Source organism: Vigna radiata, chromosome 2, assembly GCF_000741045.1.
Source record: "Vigna radiata var. radiata cultivar VC1973A chromosome 2, Vradiata_ver6, whole genome shotgun sequence".
In the NCBI taxonomy this organism is placed as follows: domain Eukaryota; kingdom Viridiplantae; phylum Streptophyta; class Magnoliopsida; order Fabales; family Fabaceae; genus Vigna; species Vigna radiata.
In genome coordinates, this window is record NC_028352.1 from 23,112,821 (window position 1) to 23,135,280 (window position 22,460).

Below are 22,460 nucleotides of genomic sequence, written 5' to 3' on the forward strand. Positions count from 1 at the left end.
TTGCATTTTAATAATCTTATAAGTTTTTTCCTTGCTACAACCAAGTACCATGTTTTAGTTTTACGGGTATGGTGAGATCAATTTTATATTACTATATTTCTACATTTTATCACGTTATATTCTTATAATCACTGACCATGAATATGTTTTGCATGGTTCACATTTGGTCTATATAAGATATACATAATTGGTATAATACATTATAAATATGAATTCTTATTTTTAATCAGCAATACAAAAAGACACATTTGTGTAAATATTTATTAAATAATATTGTGCTTGCAGCGAAGACAAAAGACGTTGCGTTAGATATAAAAGCAAAATAAAAAACACGATTAGTGCATTAAAGAAAGGCTGAGTGCATTTAGCAGCCACCATGACACCTCTCTCAAAGCTCTTTCACAAGTTCTGTGCCGAAATTATAATCATATTAGCATCCCTGATAATAGAACTTATCATTCTGATTCAGAAACTAAAACCATCGCCACGCGCAATCAGCACCCAGCAATACCTGAAATTCATCGAGAAGAAGAACCCCACGATTCGCTACACAAAGGGGTTGTTGAAGGCGGAACAGGGTGGTGCTGCAGAGTGTAGGGTATGCCTGTGCGAATTGGAGGAAGGGGAAAAGATGAGGAAGCTGCAATGCCGTCACGTGTTTCACAGGGATTGTTTGGACAAGTGGTTGCAACAATATTGGGCCACGTGTCCTCTTTGTCGGAAACAAGTGGTGCCGGAAGATGTTGTGTTCAAGCACCGTCAGCATCAGAATCAAACAGAGGGAGGTTTTGATCGGAATCATGATGACAACCTTCCGTACTTTTTATCAGCATTTCGTCGTGGCAACACTCTGCACAGATATTTCTGAAATTTACCCAGATTTCTCCTCAACTAACTAATTTTTAGAGAAGCGAAATTTTTTATTCTTCCTCTCCTATAGGATTAGTTCCTCGGAACAATATTGATTCCGATGTACACCCTGTTTTATGGAACATGAATATTAGAACAGAGATAGTTCCTTTCTTCTGTTTTTCCTTCAGCCTTCTGCTTCATTCATCATATCAAGAATACGTTTACTCCACAAAATCGTAACTTTTAAGGGTTATAATTTGCTTATTAGAAATTGATATGAGATGTGTCTGTGAGTGGATGATGTTTGGTTCTGAAACATGAGATCCACGGATTATGGTATAAGAAAAAGGTAAGTTCTTCACCACTTATAATTGGATGGTCAAATGAACTAGTGGAGAAGACAGTCATGCTCTATTATGGCTATCTATTCATAGTCTACAAGGACCTTTCTTATTGCAAAAACTTTTTTTTAACAACATTTTTTTTAACAATTTTTTGGTAGCTTGTGATTTGATAGTTTTAAATATTTTTTAAATATAAATTCAAATAAACTAATAAAATAATAACACGTGTTTTATTGTTAAAAAAATTATTAAAAAGTATTATCAAAATATCATTGTCGTTTATTGTTATTCTCACTAATTGGTTATTCAATAAGCTTATGTTTCCACTTCTAAAAGCAATGTTTTTGGATTTTTAAGAGATTTTTTTTAATGTTAGTGTGGATAAATAAATAAATATGTATGACTACTTTAAACAAGCAAGTGAAAAAAAAAAGTAGAAACGGAAAATGATAAATTTGGAAAGAAAATCAAGATGAATAAATTTGAAAGTATAAACAAATTTAATTTAAGATAGAATTGTTTTTTGGCATAAAGTAATTAAATTGAGAGGGAATATAAAAAAAATCTATATATTAAAAAATAATTACTTATACAAATACATACTTTAGAAAAAGGAAATAAGTTATTGAAAAATAAACTATCTTAAATTATGCCATTTATCTTTTGACTTTAGAGAAGTTAGTGGCTGAAATTGTACTCATAAAGCTAATGTTTGGCCACCAATGGGTTCTGCCATGCCTAACCGCGTATTGATGAATCATTGTCTTTTTTAGAGTAATGAGGAACTAATTAAGTTTAATAAATATTCAATGCTTCTACTAAACTAGATTTTTCACGTGTTAAGTATTATTTGAGCCTAATAATTGTTCTGAATTAAATTTTCCTAACATGAACATTTTCTCAAAATAAATATTTTCCAGGACAAAAATTAAAAGAAAAGTCTTGGATGCGCAACGAAGACACGTTTACGTCGTGTATTTAGTTCGATTCCCAACTGAAATATATTTATATTGTTAAGAATGTACGATTAGATAAATGACACATAAAATAATTTAATCACATAAATGCCATAAAAAAAAGTTAAACACACGTCTTAAAAAAAAAAAAACTACTCGGAATAAGCCTAACAAGTCAGCGTAAATGGAAATTATAAGTAGTATTTCTTTTCTCTACCAACTTCATTAAAGTGTTGATGTGATAGGATGAACTTGTTAATAAGTACTTACGTAAAGAAAATAAAAAATATTTTTTTTTCAAAAAGAAAAACTAATTTATGAATACATTAAAAGAATTTTAAAAAATAGTATATAATTTAATTCTTAGATGAGATGGTATATACATATAAGCTAATTTTACTTTTTAAAACAGTTTTTAAAAAATGAACCCATTCTTTTTTCTCCAGTTAGAAATAAAAGTTGGCATAGGTGTGATGTGTTGTGTAAAAGAATAGACGTGGTATTAATTATTGAATGCAGTTGAGAGGTTGATGAACAATTTCAACATCATAGGACAAGCTGTGTTGAAATTGTTCTAACGACAGTCTCTCACTCTCACGTCTAAATAATTTCAACACATTCTTACTATGGTTGGTCAATTAACCAATACAATTTTACGTAAAAACCAAATACAACAATTTTAAGTAGCTAGGTTTACTCTTAATAAGCAATAAATATTTTATTATTAATCATCAAATATTATTTTTCTATAATTACAATAAATAATTATCAAATGTTATCATTTTTCTATAATTACAATAAAATGAGTTACAAAGGTTATCCGTGATTACAATAAATAATTAAATTTTTCTTATTTTCCTTTTTAAAATAACTATGGAGTTAAATTCATTTATCTTCAAAAGTGTATACATGACAAAGAAGAATCATGGAATATAAAGCAGCAACATGGATATTATCCAATGAATCGGAACAATGAGAATATTGTAACGTAAAACAAAAAATATTGGTATATATGTAATACTAAATTTATGTTGGTCTTGTCTATATACTTATAAACTAACATATTTTTTAAGTGATAATTATAATTGGAAAAATTAAATGACATAGTTTTGGAAGTATGGTAAAATTAATTTAAATAAAATTTATTATATAATTTGTTATTGGGATATTTATTATTTATTAGATATACTATTTTATTTATTATTAAACCTTTTACTAATTTTTAGTCTTACATTTAAAAAATATATATTTTAATGTAAAAAAATGTGTTAAAATTTTTATATCAATTAAAAATAAAATCAATTTAAAAATATGAATAAATATAAACCTTAACAAAATATACTCATAGACTAAAGTCAATTTCTTATCTTCAATATCAACTTGAAAACAACTTTTTTTTATCCTTCCAAACATAGCATAAATTATTATAGAAATAAATTAAAGTAAAGTAAGTGGATTTTATTATTATAATATATTGGTAGTAGTTGAAATGGTAGGACAACCAATCGATGTGGACGGGTTTACGACGGTCGGTGAATGATTGATTACAAAACCTGCAGACACTATTCCTACTCCACACCAACTAACTCACTCCGTATTTCAAACACAAAATTTTACGATGTTAATTAAAACAAAATTACACAAAACATGTTCAAAACATGTGTTTTAGGTTCTTCACCCTCGTTTACCTACTAATGTACGACAACTGAATAGGGCAAAAATCAAGATGTCAAATAGCTTTTCTTTGTTTCTATATATAGATTCAGTGATTTTGAGTGATAAGAAGGAAACTTTATCTTTTTCCAATCATATTATTGGTTTAAACTCTCCCTTGATTCTAATATTTGTATGAAAATCTCAGTTCGGTCCTCAAGTTTTGAACTGTCTCAATTGGGTCATAATTTTTGTAAAAATGCACACATTTTACCCCAATCGTTAACTGATCTCAAACGGCGTTAAGTTTAGCTGACGTGGTAGCCAGAGGACATGCTGACGTGTATTATTTAATTATATGAATTATTTTTTAAAATAAGCAGTGTTTCACGTGGCACAATGCCTATTATTTAGTTTATTTGAATTAGGGATTTTATTCATCTCTCTGAGAATCAGGGATTTTACATAGATTATCTTGTCGGCTCAAAAATTAAAGTCACAGGAAAATTCGCGTAACCAGTGCAATCAGTCTCACAGCCTTTTCTGCAAATGAACCAACTTGGTAACCTATAGGTTCATTACCAGCCTATAAGCTATTTATTCCATTGATAGGAGAAGATAATTCTTGCACAGTGAGATCAGTTAGCGATTGGGGTAAAATGTGTGCATTTTTATAAAAATTATGACCCAGTTGAGACAGTTCAAAACTTGAGGACCAAACTGAGATTTTCACACAAATACGAGGACCAAGAAGGGATTAAGCCAACACGTCAGCATACCACGTCAGCTAAACTTAACGCCGTTTGAGATCAGTTAACGGTTGGAGTAAAATGTGTGCATTTTTACAAAAATTATGACGCAATTGAGACAATTCAAAACTTGAGGACCGAACTGAGATTTTCACACAAATATTAAGACGGAGGGTTTAAGCCCATATTATTTTATTTCTTCCCATTTTTTCAACTTTAGTGATTACAAATTTGACTGTTTTTTAAATGTTCTTTTTAAAATTTCTTCAAATTCATTAAAAAATGTTACATAATTAACTATTTTTTAAATATAACTATTTTTAAATTACATCAAGAAATTTTTGAATGAATATATTGAGAAGATTCAATGGGAAGACACAATACCAATCAAATATGAGCTCAACCATATAAGAAATTGACACCACTCTCTACTCAAAACCTTAAGACAATGGGTTAATGGGTTTTTCATCTTTATATAGTGCTCTACTTTCTCATCTCTATCCAATGTGAGACTTAGACTCGCACTTACATTCCCAACATATATAAATAAAAGTGATTGTGAGGTTCTTGTGCTCTCCTAATAAAATAATTAAGATTTACAATCTTTTTAAACTTATCAATAACATGTTATCAGTTATGAAAATTAATATGTACTATATATGGATATCACACTTGAATTCTATATTTATTAGAGATTGTAAATATGGAATGGATAAGTAAACGTATTTATTTATAAATTTACATTATAACTCTTAATCAGAATTATAAAAAAGACATATTTTTATTATATGTATTCCACTATCATAATATAAATTATGATATTTATTATGACCAATTATAAACATAATCAATGACAGTTAAATTATAATTTATTATGGCTTAAAAAGGGAAGTAAGATTTTATTTAATTTAATATAATATAACATATATATATATATATATATATATATATATATATATATATTAGTTATTTAAAAAAAAACTACTTTTTTTTTCTATTTTATCAAATTAATCATATACGTATTCATAAACTTTTTACTTATTTATTAATTTTCTTTTAATTTTTTCCACTCAACTCAAATATCTTCACTTCCTTATAAATTACAATAGATAGAAACACCATCAAGAGGAGATAAATAGAAAAATATTTTTTTAAAAATTCAAAGAATGGTAAAAGAATTCCAACACAGTGGTTAATGAGCATATAAAACAGAGAGATGATGAGCCAAACCAAAAATCAAGAACTGACAATTTTTTTTTTGTTGGTTCAATTTTACAACATGATTGATTATTATGTTCATAAAAAGCACAAAATTAATTTTCAATTTGACAATCAAACTAAAACTTTTCTCTTTTTGGAAAATTTACTTTTACATTTTGTAATTAGAAGTTATTTTTTACTTCAAATGATATATTTTTCAACTCTTGAATTGCACAATCTAAAAGTCATTTGATTTTCAGACTATACAATACAAAAATCATTTTTATAAGTTAAAATTATATTTTCTAAAAAATTACTCCCAACTTACACAATCTTAATTATCTCACCCGAAGAGGGTGGGCGATTTTTTTTTTTCATGGAAGTTCAGGGAAAAAACGGCCGAAAATTAATATAATTCACTTATATTGTTATTTACATCCATCAAACTAGTTAATTATTTGAAACAAGTTTTAATTTTTATTCTAACACGTTCTCATGGAAAGGTTGATGTTGCATATGAGATTATTCAATTTACTAAAATTAATAATCAAATATTTACAGCTATATAAGTAAATAATAGAAAAAATCTATTCTAATTTAGTCATATTACAAATAATCACGCTAAAATGCTTATAAGTTACCATATGACAATCAAATCAATTTTTTTTATAATGTTAGAGTCACATTTTTTTAAGTGTGAGAGTGTTTATCTATGTATTTACAAATTTTAATACTAGTTTCGTGTTGTTTTTATTGTATACGGGATCATATTTCCTTATATACATTTTACTTTAATAGCGACTCATGCATACACGTTTCATTTATATATATATATATATATATATATATATATATATATATATATATATATATATATATATATATATATATATATATATATATCACCAATAAATTATTATATCAATTTATAACTTAAAATAAACAAATTCATATCCAAATATTATTGATTAATCTTAATACTACAATTTAAAACAAAAAAAAAATGTGGACATCAATAATTAGTTATTATAAATTCAATGTTTAGATGGATAACCATATCTGCTTGTATTCTTATTTAAATATTTTAAGATCAAAGTCATTTTACTCTCACTTCTTTTAATAGGAATTATATCTCACGATATGTTTGTATTTGACTTTAAGTTAATTAATCATATTTGTATGTTAATTTAGTTTATCATATTTTATGTTTAACTTCATTTTTCTCTGATTTTATATGTTAATAGATTTCGAGACATGTTTGTCTTTTAAGCGGTTTATATGTGCATGGGCTTCAATTTACAAATTTTAATATCAAAGTGTGATTTTTATTTTGTACTAATCATATTTCATATTATGCCTATATTTTACTTTAAGAATGAATTGTATTTCATTTTAATATAATATATAACTTAATATTGTAATTGTAAATTTTAATTATATAATGATATTATCTTATTATAAATCACTAACTAATTAATACGTAAATTTCATAACTTAACACAAACACATTCATACCTAAATACATAATTAAAAAACAAATACACGTGTATAAATAATTAGTTATCATAATATCAATGCAATGTCAACTTTGTCTTATATTTATTTTGTACACAATCATATTACATAATCTGTCTATATTTTACTTTAACAATGTAAATACATTTTGTTTTAATATAATATATAACTCCAAAATTTAATTATAAATTTTAATCATATAACTATTATACCGAATATTAAACTCAACATAATATATTCTAAAATTAAAAAACATACGGTTTATAATTAGAAGAAATATTTATTACATTTAACCATTTATTTCAACATCACAAAAAAACTATTATAAAAATTTATGAGAATACACCAATATAATTATTATTATAAATTTTAGTATTCACATGTCTATTTATAATTAAATCTTTTAATATATGATATAATAAAATTGGTAATTATTTAATTTTTTTTATAATACCAAACTCTTTATTTAAATATTAAATTTATAACGAAATATAATTACAAAACTTAAACATAATTATATAAGAAAAATATTTATTTAAATATAATAATAATTATATTAATTGCCTTAACATAGATTTAAAACAAATTAATTATTCATTTGATTCTTTTTCTCTAAGAGTATTAAGATTATCATTGAGTTTTTTTTCTTTGTTTTTCACTTTTTTTAAAGGGAATTATTTTGGTTTTTTTGGTTAATACTATACAAATTATGTTAATATTATTATTACATGTCAATTTACGAATTTTTTTTTTTTTTTTTACTTTTTAACATATCATTTTAATGTATCATGTGACATTGTTAATGTGACATAATAATATCATATAACATAGTTTCAATTTAGTTTCTATATTTATGTGTTATTCAATTTAGTCACCATTTTCATAAAAATAGAATAGAATAATATTCTCTTTAACTTTGGACAATTTTTTTTTTTTTTTATAAATGATATGCTAATATTTTTATTAAAACTTTCTAAAAATTTATATCAAATTGAAACTAAGAAATTCTTTTTAAAGGCACAATAATTATAAAAAATTATATATATATATATATATATATATATATATATATATATATATATATATATATATATATATATATATATATATATATTATAAGTACGTGGAGTCAATAAAATAACATTTGGGTTTAAGCTTTAAGATTTAAGAGTTAATATTTAAATTTTAAAAAATTATATTATTCAATTTATCAATTTTATTTTTATGTTATTTTTGGTTGCCGCATTTATCTTTTCTTTCACATTAAATGTAATAGTCACATTCAAACTCTAATTAATGTTATTTTAAATAAATTTATATAAATTTGAAAGTTAGTTTAAAATATTTTCAAAAATGTTAATTTAAAAAAATAGTAACAAAATTTATATAAAAAATTGTTCCAATTTGAAAAAGGAACAATATTACTCTATTTTAACAAAAATTAAGAATAAGAATAAGTTTAATTTGTATCAGATTTAATTAGATTTGAGATTCATGAATCTGTACCCGTTTTAATTTTAATTGAATGCGCCTAAATAATACTCAAATCTTAATATTAAATAAGTTTCGTATTCCAAGGGCAACAGGGCTATCCGTTAGACCTCAATAAATATAACGTTTAATTGCTTCTTTTGTCCCAGTTTGGTTGAAGTGTATCAAATTTGACTCTCTTTTAAAAAATAGAGATGACTTGATTGACACAAATTTTTTCTATATAAAGACGAAATTAACATTTTTCTAAAAAAGAACTTTGACACACTTCAACCAAACTGGAGACAAAAGAAGCCATTAAACCTAAATATAATAAGATTTATCTCGGTCTTCATATTATTATGTAAGGGGCGTAAAGCCCAAAGAAAATATAACCTCTCAAAAGTGGCACATCAATTCACAAAACTAGTGGACCTAGCCCAAGAAATTTAGACAGTTCCTTCCTGCACCTATATATATATATTTCTTAATGCACCATAAATAACAAAATTTCAGTTTTACCCTTTTAAAATTGTATAATTTGAAAGATTTTTTATTTTTTTTATACTTTATATTAAATAATTCAGAAAAAGTAAAATAGAAAACTTATGCGCATGGAGGTGCAAGAAGAAAACATTTTAAAACAGGAGGCCGACTGAGAAACAGGAGATTAAAGTTAAGGTTTAGCTATTTGTACATTCCATAATGCTAACTTTATATCCTACAAATCTTGTAAAATATTGTTGACTAAAATATGATTCCTTTGGGACAAATAGAAAAAAAAAAAAAGTGTTATTTGTACAGTGTTATGGAAGTGTGTACGAAGCAATACAAAACTAAAGGAGATTAAAAATCTTCACAATAAGCAGTGGTAGAAAATTTTATGAAGGAGTTCATCCTAAGAAACCTGTCTTATTCTTTGCTTTTACTCATAAGCCAAAGAGTTAATTAAACAATAAGAGCATATCGTTCGGAAAAAAGTTTTCACAAATGTATTTTAAAAAACACGTAAAAATGATCTTCTTTTGTAAATTAAAATCACTTTACTGATATAAGTTACCTTATAAAAGAATAAAAATTGTAGTTTAGAGATTTGTTTCACATTTTGTGGATACATGAAACAACAAGTAAAAAAAGGATGAGCGGAGATTTTAAAGGGGAAAAAACAATTCCCTTTAATTCCATACAATATTATGCACAGCAACACAAAGAAAAAGAAAGGAAGATTACAAAAGCAGAAATGACCAACTTGAGAAGGAAAGAGGCGAGGTGGAATTGGAATTCAAGCAGAGAAGAAACTGTTAGAAGCAGCAATGGCGATTTGGGTTTTGGGTTCCCAAAACCGTTTCATGAACTCCTCCTTCTGCACCTGAATTTTGTCCATGGAAGAAGAAGAAGAAGAAGAAGAAGAAGAAAAAGAAACGGTGTGAAATTTGGTGGCTGGAAAAGCTTCTCCTTTCCCGAAACGTTTGGTCCTCCTCTCGTATTCTTCCGCTACCAACATGGCAATATCAGACATGGTGGATTCTGAGGTTTGTTTTTTGTTGTGAAATCATCTTCAAAGCAAATCGTATTTATAGTCAGACACTCACTACGCGTGGCCGGTCAACACTTTCAGATAAGGCTCACGCCTTTTTCTTAACTTCTGCTCCCCTTCTCACATTTAATTTTTTTCTTATAAAATTTATAGATATTCTAATACAATTATATTTGCTCAATCATTTCAAAGTTATCGTGTATATATTATTATTCTGATAAATTTCATTAAAAACATAACATTAGCAATATCTATATTTATAGTGGTTTCTCAGTGGGGTTGGATCATGTGTGTCCTTTCAGAATTCCCAAGACTTTCACAGGAAATACAGAGGACTAATAATGGCCCTTCATCTTACCAATTATTCATCGCCAGGACAGCGAGAAAACAACCACAAGAAAAAATAGAAAGTGTAAAATTAATAAGATGTTTTATGCGATTAAAAGAAAATTTGATAAAGATGTTTTTTGAATTAGTTGAATAAAAATATAACGAAAATAGTTTCAAAATATAGTTAACATTTAAATTGATTAGTGTAATGATGGAAGGAAGAGTTTAACGTAGAATATTTGCGTGGTCGGTTTGGAATCAGAAAATGACAAAATATTGAAACGTGGGACACGTGTAAAATACATAGTATAGAGACAGTATGCACTGATGTCCAACATGCACATGTCTAAGCCTGTTTGTTTTTGAGGTTTTTCACAATGGATCATTGTCTCTGGAATCCTAAACACGGAATACCCGGGTCCATTTGTATATACACCGTTTCAATGTAGAAATGACTAAAAGTAATAATTCAGTAAATCATATTGAATAATAGAACAAACCGAGAAAAAAATAGATAGCATACCATGTCATGTCATTTTAGAAAAAATAGAGCATAAGATAAAACAACGAAAAAAAAAATAACATTAGTGATACTATACTTGGACTCTAAATGTTGGGCTTCTTTGGATTGTTAATGAACACCTAGCAGTTATAAGTTGAATTTCAATACTGAAAAACAAAAAATATACAGAAAGTATAATAACAGACCGATAAAAAAAATATAAAAATTTAATAGGTGGCATATAATAAAATGAAACACAGAAAAAAGAAATAAAAAAAATGCGATAAAAGCTATAAAATAACAAAAATTATTTTACTTGTATGATCATGAACTTCCTTTGTTTTAAACTTTAAAAAAAACGTGCCCCTTATCATTACAGCTTTAGTTTATAACAATAATAATTTTACGCGGCATGGTAAGTCGGTAGCTATCTGCGACGCGTGAAAAATTATACACGTGACTATCTTGTAAACTAAATCCGAAAATAATACTGTCATTCTGAATGTATTATACTGTCGGCGTACAGAAGTTATTCAATCACCGAACGAGTCTTTAGCAAATCATTGGTTTGTTACAAGCTTGTATAAAACATCTGAGAACAATGTATTAAAGCAGCTTTAATTTTGAATAATTTAAGCTATAAATTTAATAAATTAACAACACTTCGTAAAGTTTGACTCACGAGAAATTCAAACCATATATTACCTTTAAATAACCAAATTTTTTTCATCATTTCAAATATACATTTAGGACACTTTATTTTCACGAAAACAAAAAAGCAATTTAACAGGAGAGCAGTCCACGTTGCTGGTATCTGCGGAAAGTGCAATCACTTATTTCCTACGGAATAAACACAATTTTATTGCCTACGGAATTTCAATAGTAATAACCATTGGAAAGCAGAACTATAAGCTTTACATCTTGTCATCATAAAGCATTCCGCTTTCACCTTTATATGTCAAAATAATCTTCACCTTATTTTTCTCTTACATTTTTTTTTTGTTTAATTTTGCTACCTTACATTATTGATGTATTTTAATGAAACGGAAGAATAATTTTATGTTTTTTAGGATGCAGAAGTGAATAAGATGTACTTAGTATAACTAATGAAGGAAGTAAATATGAACTTACTACTGAAATCAGTGAAGGAAAAGAAAGAACGATAAACCGATTGAAGCCTTAAAAATAAACAGAACCACTGATACAAACTCTCATGGCCACCACCAGACATTAATGATTGTTTGCGGTGGCTAAAGCCAAGTGGAAGTAAAACGTAAAACAACAAAATGGGAAAGAATGAACTCTGCTAAAATGGTGGAAGTTTTAGGTATTAAAGAAGGATAAAGTATTGTATCTATATGTACTGATAATCCCAACTACAAAAGAAAACCATTCGTTAAATATTAAGATATATGGAAACCAAGGAGAGAACTAATCATCAGATACAATCTAAGAAACTCTAAGAAGAAAATAACGCCATTCGGTAAATATTAAGATATATGGAAACCAAGGAGAGAACTAATCATCAGATATAATCTAAGAAACTCTTAGAATAAAATAACGATCCTGATAAGACAGGATATATACAAACAAACTCAAAAATTATCAATTTAATCTCTTTGTTGAAATCAACAGCGTTTTGGTATGCTTCATTATCAAATCAAGAATGGATTAATGACGTTATAGCCAGGTAGATGCCTTCCATTACGTGGGACAACAGATTTAACAGAAACAAAAAACGTTGTAGAACTAAGAAATAAAGTTAAAGAAACTACAATACAGAGAAAGAAAGTGAAACCAAACATCTTTCCTTACTCCAACTTGTATGACGGGGCAGTACGCATGAAATTTTACCGTTAGAGTTATTTACAACAAATTCAACAAGCAACCAATAAAACATGACTAACCAAGCAGCAACGCATCGGGGAAAAGAAATGGCGATGTACCTGTAACCGGTTATCGGGCAATCAAAGAATCCTCTTTCATTTTCTTTACATAAGTAGACTGTAGGCGTGTCGTGTCAGACATTCACAATTTTCCACATTTCAATAGTTCAGCATAAGTGTACAACTCTAGCCAAACTGAATTGAGTGGCTATTACACAATTATCAATTAATAGCAGGTCTTCACGAAAATGACCAGCTTACCAAAACATGGAGAAGGCCAATGTATCTCTACTTTCATTATTGTCATCAAGTAGGTGACTGGTTACTCTTACAAACTCATAGTAGACCCAATGCTTTCAACTGCTGAACATGCTCAGGAGGGAGAGCCGGGGGAGACCAATCAGACCCTGTCAGCTCTCCATCGACGTCTTCAACCACATACTCCTACGATGAGAAGTGATAACAAATTCAAAATCAACAACTCAATACGATGTCAGCTTGATCCAGGGTAACATGATGTTTTCATAAAACACGACACATGGGATTATTGGTATTAGTCATAAATTATAACTAATCACAAATTGTTTTTGGTCACATATAAGCCAGAATATGCCTCACTACTAACCGCTCCCCAGTCCCAAAACCTCACCAACACAAGAATAGAGACAAACACAATGAAACACATTCTTGAACAAAAAAACAGGACAGCACAGCTTGAACATGACATATAACATAAAAAAATTAATCTTTACAATCCCATAACAAAATTTCTAAAACATAAAAATTCAAATCTTCATAATAAGAATTTTGCTATTTTATATATTATGAATTAATGATAAGTGTTTTTAATAAAATCAAGGTTCATTGGACATTGTTTACTTAATAACATTTGAAATATTGTCTCCTTTGGAAGACACTCAATTTTTTTAAAATATACTTTGATGAGATAAGGTGTTATATAAATTATCATTGACTTCGACTTCTAAGAAACTTCTAAGAAATAGGAGACCTTTTAGGTATACTGGAACAAACCCTAAATAGGGCCAGAGTGGCCAAGGCTCCTCCTGCCTAAGGCGTCAATGTTTTGACTTAAAGGTCTAAAACATACGATACCTCAGATGCAATAATCCTAATGTGTCCAACGAACCTGGAGTGGATGGAACATGGATGTCCAAACCTTTAGCTCCTCAGCCTCAACAAGGGGGCCAGCTCCAGTAAGTTCAAAATTCTTACTCTGTTTAGGAGTCAAGGCCAATAGTAGTCATACACACCCTCCTCCCTTGATCTACTCAAACCCATTTTAAGGACAAAACTATGACAAAGCCAAGTCTGAACTCCAAAGCATACAATACTAGGATGCAGTGACCCCTAATGAGGTCTAACGAACTTGTAGTATTCAGAACAACTAATTAAATATTTTTTGTTTGAAAAGTAACATTTAAGAGACCAAAAATCCAGTTTTAAGGCATCAAGATACAAGACATAAATAAAGCCAAATTACTATAGCCATTTTGGCAACATACTCAATTACAAAATATGAGGGTTGCAACACACTGCCACATACCCAAACATGTCGCCACACTATCAATGTAAGAGACATGTCCAACAATGGTAGATCAGCCCTTGCTGTCCCACCAGTCATTCATAGTGTCCAAACCCCACCCTAGCTAAATTATACAAGCAATGGAAGAGTAGCAAAGGATTGCATAATGCATGCTCATGTACTGACGAGGGGTGTGTGAATGAGAATGAACTTGGGGGATTGGTTTATAACAAATGCACACAGCAGGCGCATTTTGGTTTGAGAGAAGAATTGGGGAAATGGGGAAGTGAAACAAAAATCTGAGCAAGAGTTTGGAAAGGAGAAAGTAGACCAATTGAAGAGTCTTTCATATATCTGTATTCACCTTTTTATACAAAATTTAAAAATGTCATCAACATAATACTATCATATAAGCAGCAACAAGGATGGATAATAAGAGATTTTGGCAGTAATTTCCAAATAACGATTCCAGTTTTCTATCTATCATTTATTAGACAACCAAAAACTCTTTTCAATTCCACCACAAGTTCACAAAAGCTACATAATAATGCATTATAAACGTCAGCTAGTAGCTGAAATACAAATACTTTAACAAAACCATCAGAAAATTCCTTAGTCAATATGGCTCTAATGCAAGAGAATGTTAAAAGTGAAGTCAATTATAAAACAATAAAAGTTTACAGTTAAGTTTCTTGGCTATTCCATCCCTAGTAAATGTTTCTGTGAAGATATCATATGGGGCTTCAATGCTAGAAATTAAACCAAGCTACAGCTAAAAGGCTAATTGTAGATATTGGTTAGTAATTAGCATGACTTGTCAGCTGAATTGCAAAACAGTATTACAGCTCATATAAATACACCAAAGAAGATAAAGTAAACCAGACACACCTTTGTTAGCATCCTTTTTGCAAGTATGTGATAATGACGTTGCCATATCCGCTGACCTACCATTGTAGCCACCAATACACTGTAGAATATCCCAATTACAGTAAAAAGTCCCAGAACAACCAAAGCCATTATGAATAATAATGGCAGCCCTGCTTCACCAGCACCCCCCAAACAGCCACCACATTCAGTTGCCATGGTTCCACAACTCTCAAAGCAAGTGGTGCAATCAGTCCACATACAGAGAGTGCCAGGCAAATGACAGTCTGCACAAACTCTGCAACAACATCATTCAACACAAAAAGTTAAACTTCTGAATCACAGACTCGCTTCTTCATACACAACATTGCAAGTTCATCCTTTTCAGCTTAGCATAAGCAACCATGAATAATTAGAAACTTAATTTTATATATCTTTGAGTAAAAGTTCTTAAAAGAAGGATCTGAAATATAGCCTAAATTAAATCTTATATATTGCACTCCTAGCAAAGAGTTCCATCATGTGTTCTAACAATGACAGAGGCTTTGGAATATGTAAAATCAAGATTACTACCCAGGTTGACAGCAACAAAGACATAACTCTCTACAAGGTTGAGCTAAATCATTGCGAACTCTTCGATCATAACAAGTAATGAAGCACCCAGATAGGCCAAGCAGTGCGAAAAATAATAGAGCTCCTGCATTAGAAATTACCAACAAAAAGTTAACCAAAACCAATATCTTTTTGACTTTGGAACAACGAAACATTGAACTCAAGGCAATGGACTCAATAATTTACAAAAGAAATATTGCATTAGCATGTTGACGACACAATTAAAGTTAATCGTAATTTACCACATATGTAGTAAAAGCTCATTTCACTATCAAAACCCCAGAGAAGACGAAGCCAATATTGCTGGTAACCATCTATTAGATAAACCAAATATGCCAGTGATGCAATGACCTGCATAGGCATTGAAGGGGTTGAATCAGATTAGCTATACGCACTCACAAAGTACAAATGGACAAGTATATACATGGCTAGACAAATTGAAACAAATCACCTACAAGCTGGACAGACAGAAAAATAAACATAATGTCTCGGGTGACAAAAAATCGAAATTTCAGGGTACGCCATTTCCTATCAGCAGCAACATGAACACGCAAATGGTAAGGAGCCTTGCATGTTGTGCAGTGAGCAAAGGCAAACCCTTCCTGCAAAACAAAAAAAATAAATAAAAATTAAGTAATGAATATTTCTTAGGTAAGAACTGTAAAGTACACCATTTTACACATGGAACTGTTGAGTCTAGGAAAAAATATCCTGCCACTTAAAATTGGCCAGCCACACTTTAACGACTAATGTTTACACGGTTGCATATCATAAAAGTATTGATTATTGTCTGATGTCTACATAATACAAAATATCCAGGTGTTTCTCTATCTGTAGTTAGTACATTGAACCCTCTAATACACCAACTACACTGGATGTTTTTTTTTTTTTCAAAGAAAAAGTAGTTCATGGACTACAGGATAAAAAGACAAAAAGGTTAATTCTAAAGATAATTAACTGGTTACAGTATCAAAATATCATCAGAAAAAGGGAGAATAGAGTGGAAACTAAAGATAACCACTAAACCACGATGTGCCAATGGGAAGAGATTCAAGAGCATGAAAAACATGTTAAAGTCATGGAGAGTAAATCAAAACTGCAAACAAAAACCGGGTAAAATAAAAATAGGCAAAAAGTACAACCTTCTTATCACCGGAATAAATGGGTAATGGGTAGCTAGCAGACACAGAGATAACTGAAGGGAAAGAATTAAAAGAAAACCCCTAAAAGTGACATGAAATGCTGCCAAGTCAACCACAGGCTAATACATACAAATTGGAAAATATAATGAGATCAAATCAACAAATGAGAGCATAACAAAAATCATTGGTTAATTAACTAATCCCACAAAAGGTTTACTAACCACCACAAAGTCCTCCAGTAAGTTTAGCATATACATTTGCTTCTTGCCACGCTTACTAATAGTCACACAATTATCATCACCTATAAAGTTGTAATGTAACGTTATAAATCATAAAACATTACCTTAACTGCTCGCCAATGATCCAAACATTCTCGGTGTACATATTTTGATGTACCTTTGCACTTACAAGGGGCTATGAAATCTCTACCTGGTAAAAAAAAAGGAATTCAGCTGATAAAATATATCATATACTCCAATAATCGGGGGATAGACATTCAACAATGAATCTTAAATAATTTGCAACCATTCTTGACATATTTGTAATACCCCGCACATGGAACAACAATAACAGTCCCAAAAGCAACTACAAACGTAATTGCCAAGATAACGAAATTCAAATTCCGATGAACAATGATGTAATCAAGACAGTACTGAATTACTCAAATTCAACAACTAATTACTTTCTCGGTATAATTGAACCAAAACGGGCAGAGTTAGGAGAATAACGTGCCTCTCGTCAACTCACACGATTCAAGTTTTTGAAGACTGAATTCATAATTCAATAAATAAAAGCAGTTTTACGGACAAAAGTAGAAAAAATCGAAATTACAATATATGGAGTCCTTGAATAACGAAGTGATTGATTCTCACTTCTGAGAACATGAAAGTGCAACTTGCCAAAACCTGAAATCAAATTGAAACAGAAAAAGTAGGGAAGTGAAATTACCATCGGTTTCGAGACAAATTCGGCATTGGATTTGTTCAGAGGGACCGGCTTCGAGGTCGATCTCGGAAGGGTCGGTGAGAGGAAGGGGAGGGACGAGAGGAGAAGAGTCTGAGTGATCCGCCATTAAAATCCAGAGGGTATGAAAGTCAAATGACAGATACTGAATCAACTTTTCTTAAGCGAAGCCATAACTCTAATTCATAATCCTTAGCTTAGATTACAATTTAGAATTTAAAACTCAGGAGAAGAACAAGAAGAAGAAGAATCTCCCTGATCCTTCTCTCTCTGACTTTGAAGTGCGAATTGATTTTTCAAGTGCGTAAACAAGGTTATGCGTGAACCTTGAGATCGTGAATTTCCAAAACTAACCATTGGATTGGGAAATGATGAAATGTTCATTTTCATTTTTTATTATAATTAAAAAAAACTTAATTACATGTTTTACGGTTTTGCTATTAATGTAGAAGTATCAAAATAATTATACTGCAAAACACAGAAATCAACTGTAAGATTATTCCTATTGTATCAATATTATTTCAAATTAAAATTTTTGAATATAATTTTGCTTAAATTGAAAGATAACTTTATAACAGCAATACTTTAATTGGCATACTAATAAAAAAAAATATTCCCATTATATACAAGATGTTTCGGTAGTAGCAATATTTAGTCCTGAGCATTGAAGACAATAACTATTCTTGGGCTTACACCACGACTTCAAGTGTTTGGGCTTCAACCAAACTGCAGGCCCGTGTTCACGTGGATTTGGGCTTTTACATGTAAAGACCATTTGCTGCCATGTTACGAATTTAAGGAACATGGAAATTTTGTGTTGGGAAATATGTTTATGCAATAGTTTGTTAAATAGATGTTAACGTAATTTTCAAATCTGAGCTGCTATAAAAAGATTGCTTGCATTCCAACAACTTGGGCTATAATTTTGTGCTTTGATTATGTTGTAGGCTACATAATTATGATGTCTGCCGTGTGTGTGTTTGTATAAGAATTTTTGTGTGTTTATGCGAGTGTGTGTGGGTTTTCAATTTTTTTTACATATTTTGTTTCTTCCTATGTCATTAATTTTTAAATATGAACTTTATTTATGATTAAGAAAACAAATGTTAACTAATTAAATAATGAAAATATATGTATAACAAGAATAAGAGTAGTTTGCATCATCAAATTGAAAGTGTGTTACAAAATATGGTTGTGTGATATCACATATAACATTAAAAGAAGATTCAGTGACGCAAGAAAAAAAAAAACGTGATCCATGTAACATATATAGGAAGCAGTCATAAAAACACAATTTTCCTCCATAATTTGTAACATGCAAAACTTTTTGTTTACGTGAACATATCTGAAATTGCAAGTGTCTTAAACAAATGATGAAAGTAGTTTCATTTTTCTTTTTCTAAACATGTGATGTTCTTGTCTCTTACTTTATTTATTTTTTTCTTGTTTGGAAAAATACCCAACTTGAGATGCTGCTGTTTGAGAATCTAAATTCTTGCATAATATACGTGAGAGGCCCCAATAGCCATTCTTAGTGCAACCCACTTTGTTTGGATTGCTATTTCGAATATAATAAAAAATGCCAATGGATGTGTTTGGTTGACCTATCTTTTGTCATAATTAATTATTCAAAAAATAATAATAATACAGAAAATAGGGAATATGAAAAAGAAAATCACTCACAAATGCACCCACCACTATCATTATAGCTTTATATATATATACACATCATTTGACACCAAGACCTAATTGCACACAATTATTTAAATTTATGGAATCTTTTAAAACTATCATTTCTTCTATGTCTTCTTTTTCTTAAGCACGTAATCCAATTCATATCCATTTTTATCCATTGCTTATTGATTAGGCTTCTTTTCCTTTTACAATATTACAACAATTTCGCTTTTTTTTTTTTTAATTAGAATTACTCAGTTGAGGAGACCATTGTACCTCACAGATGCACGAGGCCATTGTCCCTCACAACAAGTACAATGGTCGACCCTTGTGCTTCCATGATTGTCTCTTGCCTTTTCCAATGCACGTAAGGTTCATTCCTTTCAAATATACTCTCGAATAAATTATTTTTTTTATATATTAATCTCTTTTATTTTGTTTATTAAAAATACTTTATAAATATTTTTTATTATTAGGATGTTATGTCCACTTATATTAGATTATTGTATTTGAGAAAATGGATAACTGCTAAATTCCAATAATTTATAAAGAGTAATAGAAGATTCTAGATTGAAGACAAAATGGGTCATTTTAACTGAAGGGTGTTTCCGATTTGCTATGGGAAAGTGCTGTGAATGGCTTGGATCTTCATTCACTGTGTTATTTTTTCTTTTGTGGATTGGGATCTCTACCAACACTTAAAGTGTTTGAAACTAACAAAACTTTTTCATTCATTATTAAAGTATTGAAAAATGATAATTTGATATACATAAATTTCCATTTGATATTCACTATGATTATTTTATTGTTATCATATGTCAAATAAATATAAATATATTATTTTATCATTAATTTAAATATTTAGTTAAATCTATATTGTCGGTTTGATAGGTCCTCGAATAAGAAAATTGTATATGAATTGTATTACATGTATTATTGTTAATTATCTATTTAAAATTTGTTACAAAAGTTTAAGGTAACCTTCATTTTGTAAAAATATTCTGCTCCATTTTATTAGCATTTTTTTGCATATATATCTGTTCAATATATCAACATATTTGAGGATTGAATTTGGTAGAACTCAGAAATTCACATTCCAATCAACTCAAATATTGTTGTCTTGTATTGGGTTAAGTTTATACTTTTTTTTTGTTAAATTTAGTGTAATTCAGTTAATTGTTTAATGTTTTAGATTGAATTCTGTCAATTGAATATAAATTTATTTTTTAAAATAAATTACATTTTCTTAAATATTAATTAAATTAAAAAATATAATTTTTACAAAATTTAATTTAAATTAAGCCAATAAATCAGACTATAATAAAGTTGTCTAAACTAATTGTAGTATAAAAAGAAAAACACAATTCATAACATAATTGTAAAAAGAAATTCGAGTTACTCAAATTAAACTTATAACCTAATTTGTATAATTAGTTTGAGTTGAATGTAGTTTAACTCAATTATAAATCAAACTTATCTCAATTTAATATCTACAATTTTTTTTTTTAAAAACAATAAAATTTTATAATTATTTCAAATAATATATTCTTATATCTATCAAACATATTTTTTTAGAAACATTATTTTTGTCTAATTCACTTTATATATTTCTTTTTGTTTTATTGATTTTTTATATAAGTTTCAAGAATTAAGTAGTTATTTATGTAAACTTTTGCTATTTTTTAAAATGATAAAATGAATTTCAACTGTGAAAATATGTCAAAAAAAATTTATGGAGGAATTCTTATTTCAACGTTCTTTAAATAGTCTCAACTGTATGAATCTTAATTTTATTTTTTATTTTAGAAATGGTTTTTAGTCTGTCAAATTCATCTTCTTTTCAAAAGGGTTTTGGTGAAAGTTTTAACAGGTAACATCAACTATGAATTATTACATTGATTTTACACATGTATAAAAAGTCAATTGCCTGTCTTTATATAAATCCAGTTAAAATGAGTTTACTGTTTTATGTGAATTATCTTTTTTCTCTTTTTATTTTTTTTACAATGATTACGTTTGCCTTTTTGAGAAATATGGTAAAGATAGAATGGCAAGTTAAATTGTGTTTTATTATTATATTTGTGAAAATCCTTTTTTAAAAGATAGGAAAAACATGTAATAATACGAGTCTAAAACCTTTTTTTTTTCTTTTTATTTTTTCAAAAATCATTAATAGCAAATGTAATGATTTCCCTTCTTTCTCTTCCATTATTTTCTCCTTTCTCTTTATCCTTCTTTCTCATCCATATTTTTTCCCTTTTTCTCTTTATCCTTTCTTTCAATGCATTAATTCCTCGTTCCTTTTTCTCGATTTCACTTTTTTTGCCCTTTCCTTCATACACATTAACTTCTACCAACCCAAGTAATCTAATCCAATAATGGATTAAACGAACCATGTTTTCAAAATTAAACTTTCAAACTAATAAATATATTATGTTTTATTTTCATAAAAAATACTAATGTTATCGAAAACTTTAAACACGTTTAAAATTACTCTCAAACACAGTTTATTATAGTATGATTACCAAATGTCTTGATTTGAAGTGTGTTCATATAATATGTTATAAAATATTGGTTATATTTATTGACAAAATTCAAATTTAAAAGCTTATTTAAGGTTCCAGAAATAACACAAAATAATTTAAAAATACACAATTTCGTATGAAAT

General features: G+C 28.7%; 2 protein-coding genes across 3 annotated transcripts; one reads left to right on the top strand and one right to left on the bottom strand.

Annotated features, from left to right (window-relative positions):
- The first annotated feature begins 284 nt into the window (after nucleotides 1-284).
- LOC106755971 (probable E3 ubiquitin-protein ligase XERICO) lies at nucleotides 285-1,069 on the top strand. The gene has a single exon (XM_014638208.2). It carries the CDS (start codon nucleotides 377-379, stop codon nucleotides 866-868), a length of 492 nt encoding a protein of 163 aa, XP_014493694.1. The 5' UTR covers nucleotides 285-376; the 3' UTR covers nucleotides 869-1,069.
- An 11,826-nt stretch (nucleotides 1,070-12,895) lies between these two features.
- LOC106756537 lies at nucleotides 12,896-18,437 on the bottom strand. 2 transcript variants are annotated; one of them, XM_022778853.1, is made up of 7 exons: nucleotides 18,104-18,437; nucleotides 17,499-17,584; nucleotides 16,469-16,615; nucleotides 16,256-16,364; nucleotides 16,002-16,098; nucleotides 15,426-15,699; nucleotides 12,896-13,438 (listed from the first exon to the last, which is right to left on the bottom strand). In XM_022778853.1, exons 1-7 carry the CDS (start codon nucleotides 18,225-18,227, stop codon nucleotides 13,331-13,333), a joined length of 945 nt encoding a protein of 314 aa, XP_022634574.1. In that variant the 5' UTR covers nucleotides 18,228-18,437; the 3' UTR covers nucleotides 12,896-13,330. The 2 variants fall into 2 exon arrangements, with proteins under 2 accessions (XP_022634574.1, XP_014494492.1); XM_014639006.2 differs by having other exon boundaries at nucleotides 15,975-16,098; nucleotides 18,104-18,434.
- Nucleotides 18,438-22,460: the final 4,023 nt, after the last annotated feature.

Coding starts and splice junctions, on each gene's coding strand:
- LOC106755971 (XM_014638208.2), top strand. CDS start 377: ATGACACCTCTCTCAAAGCTCTTTCACAAGTTCTGTGCCGAAATTATA.
- LOC106756537 (XM_014639006.2), bottom strand. CDS start 18,227: ATGGCGGATCACTCAGACTCTTCTCCTCTCGTCCCTCCCCTTCCTCTC. Junction 16,616..17,498: donor ATCATTGGCGAGCAGTTAAG/GTAATGTTTTAT, acceptor TTTGTTTTGCAG/GAAGGGTTTGCCTTTGCTCA. Junction 15,700..15,974: donor CTTTGTTGCTGTCAACCTGG/GTAGTAATCTTG, acceptor ATGTTGTTGCAG/AGTTTGTGCAGACTGTCATT.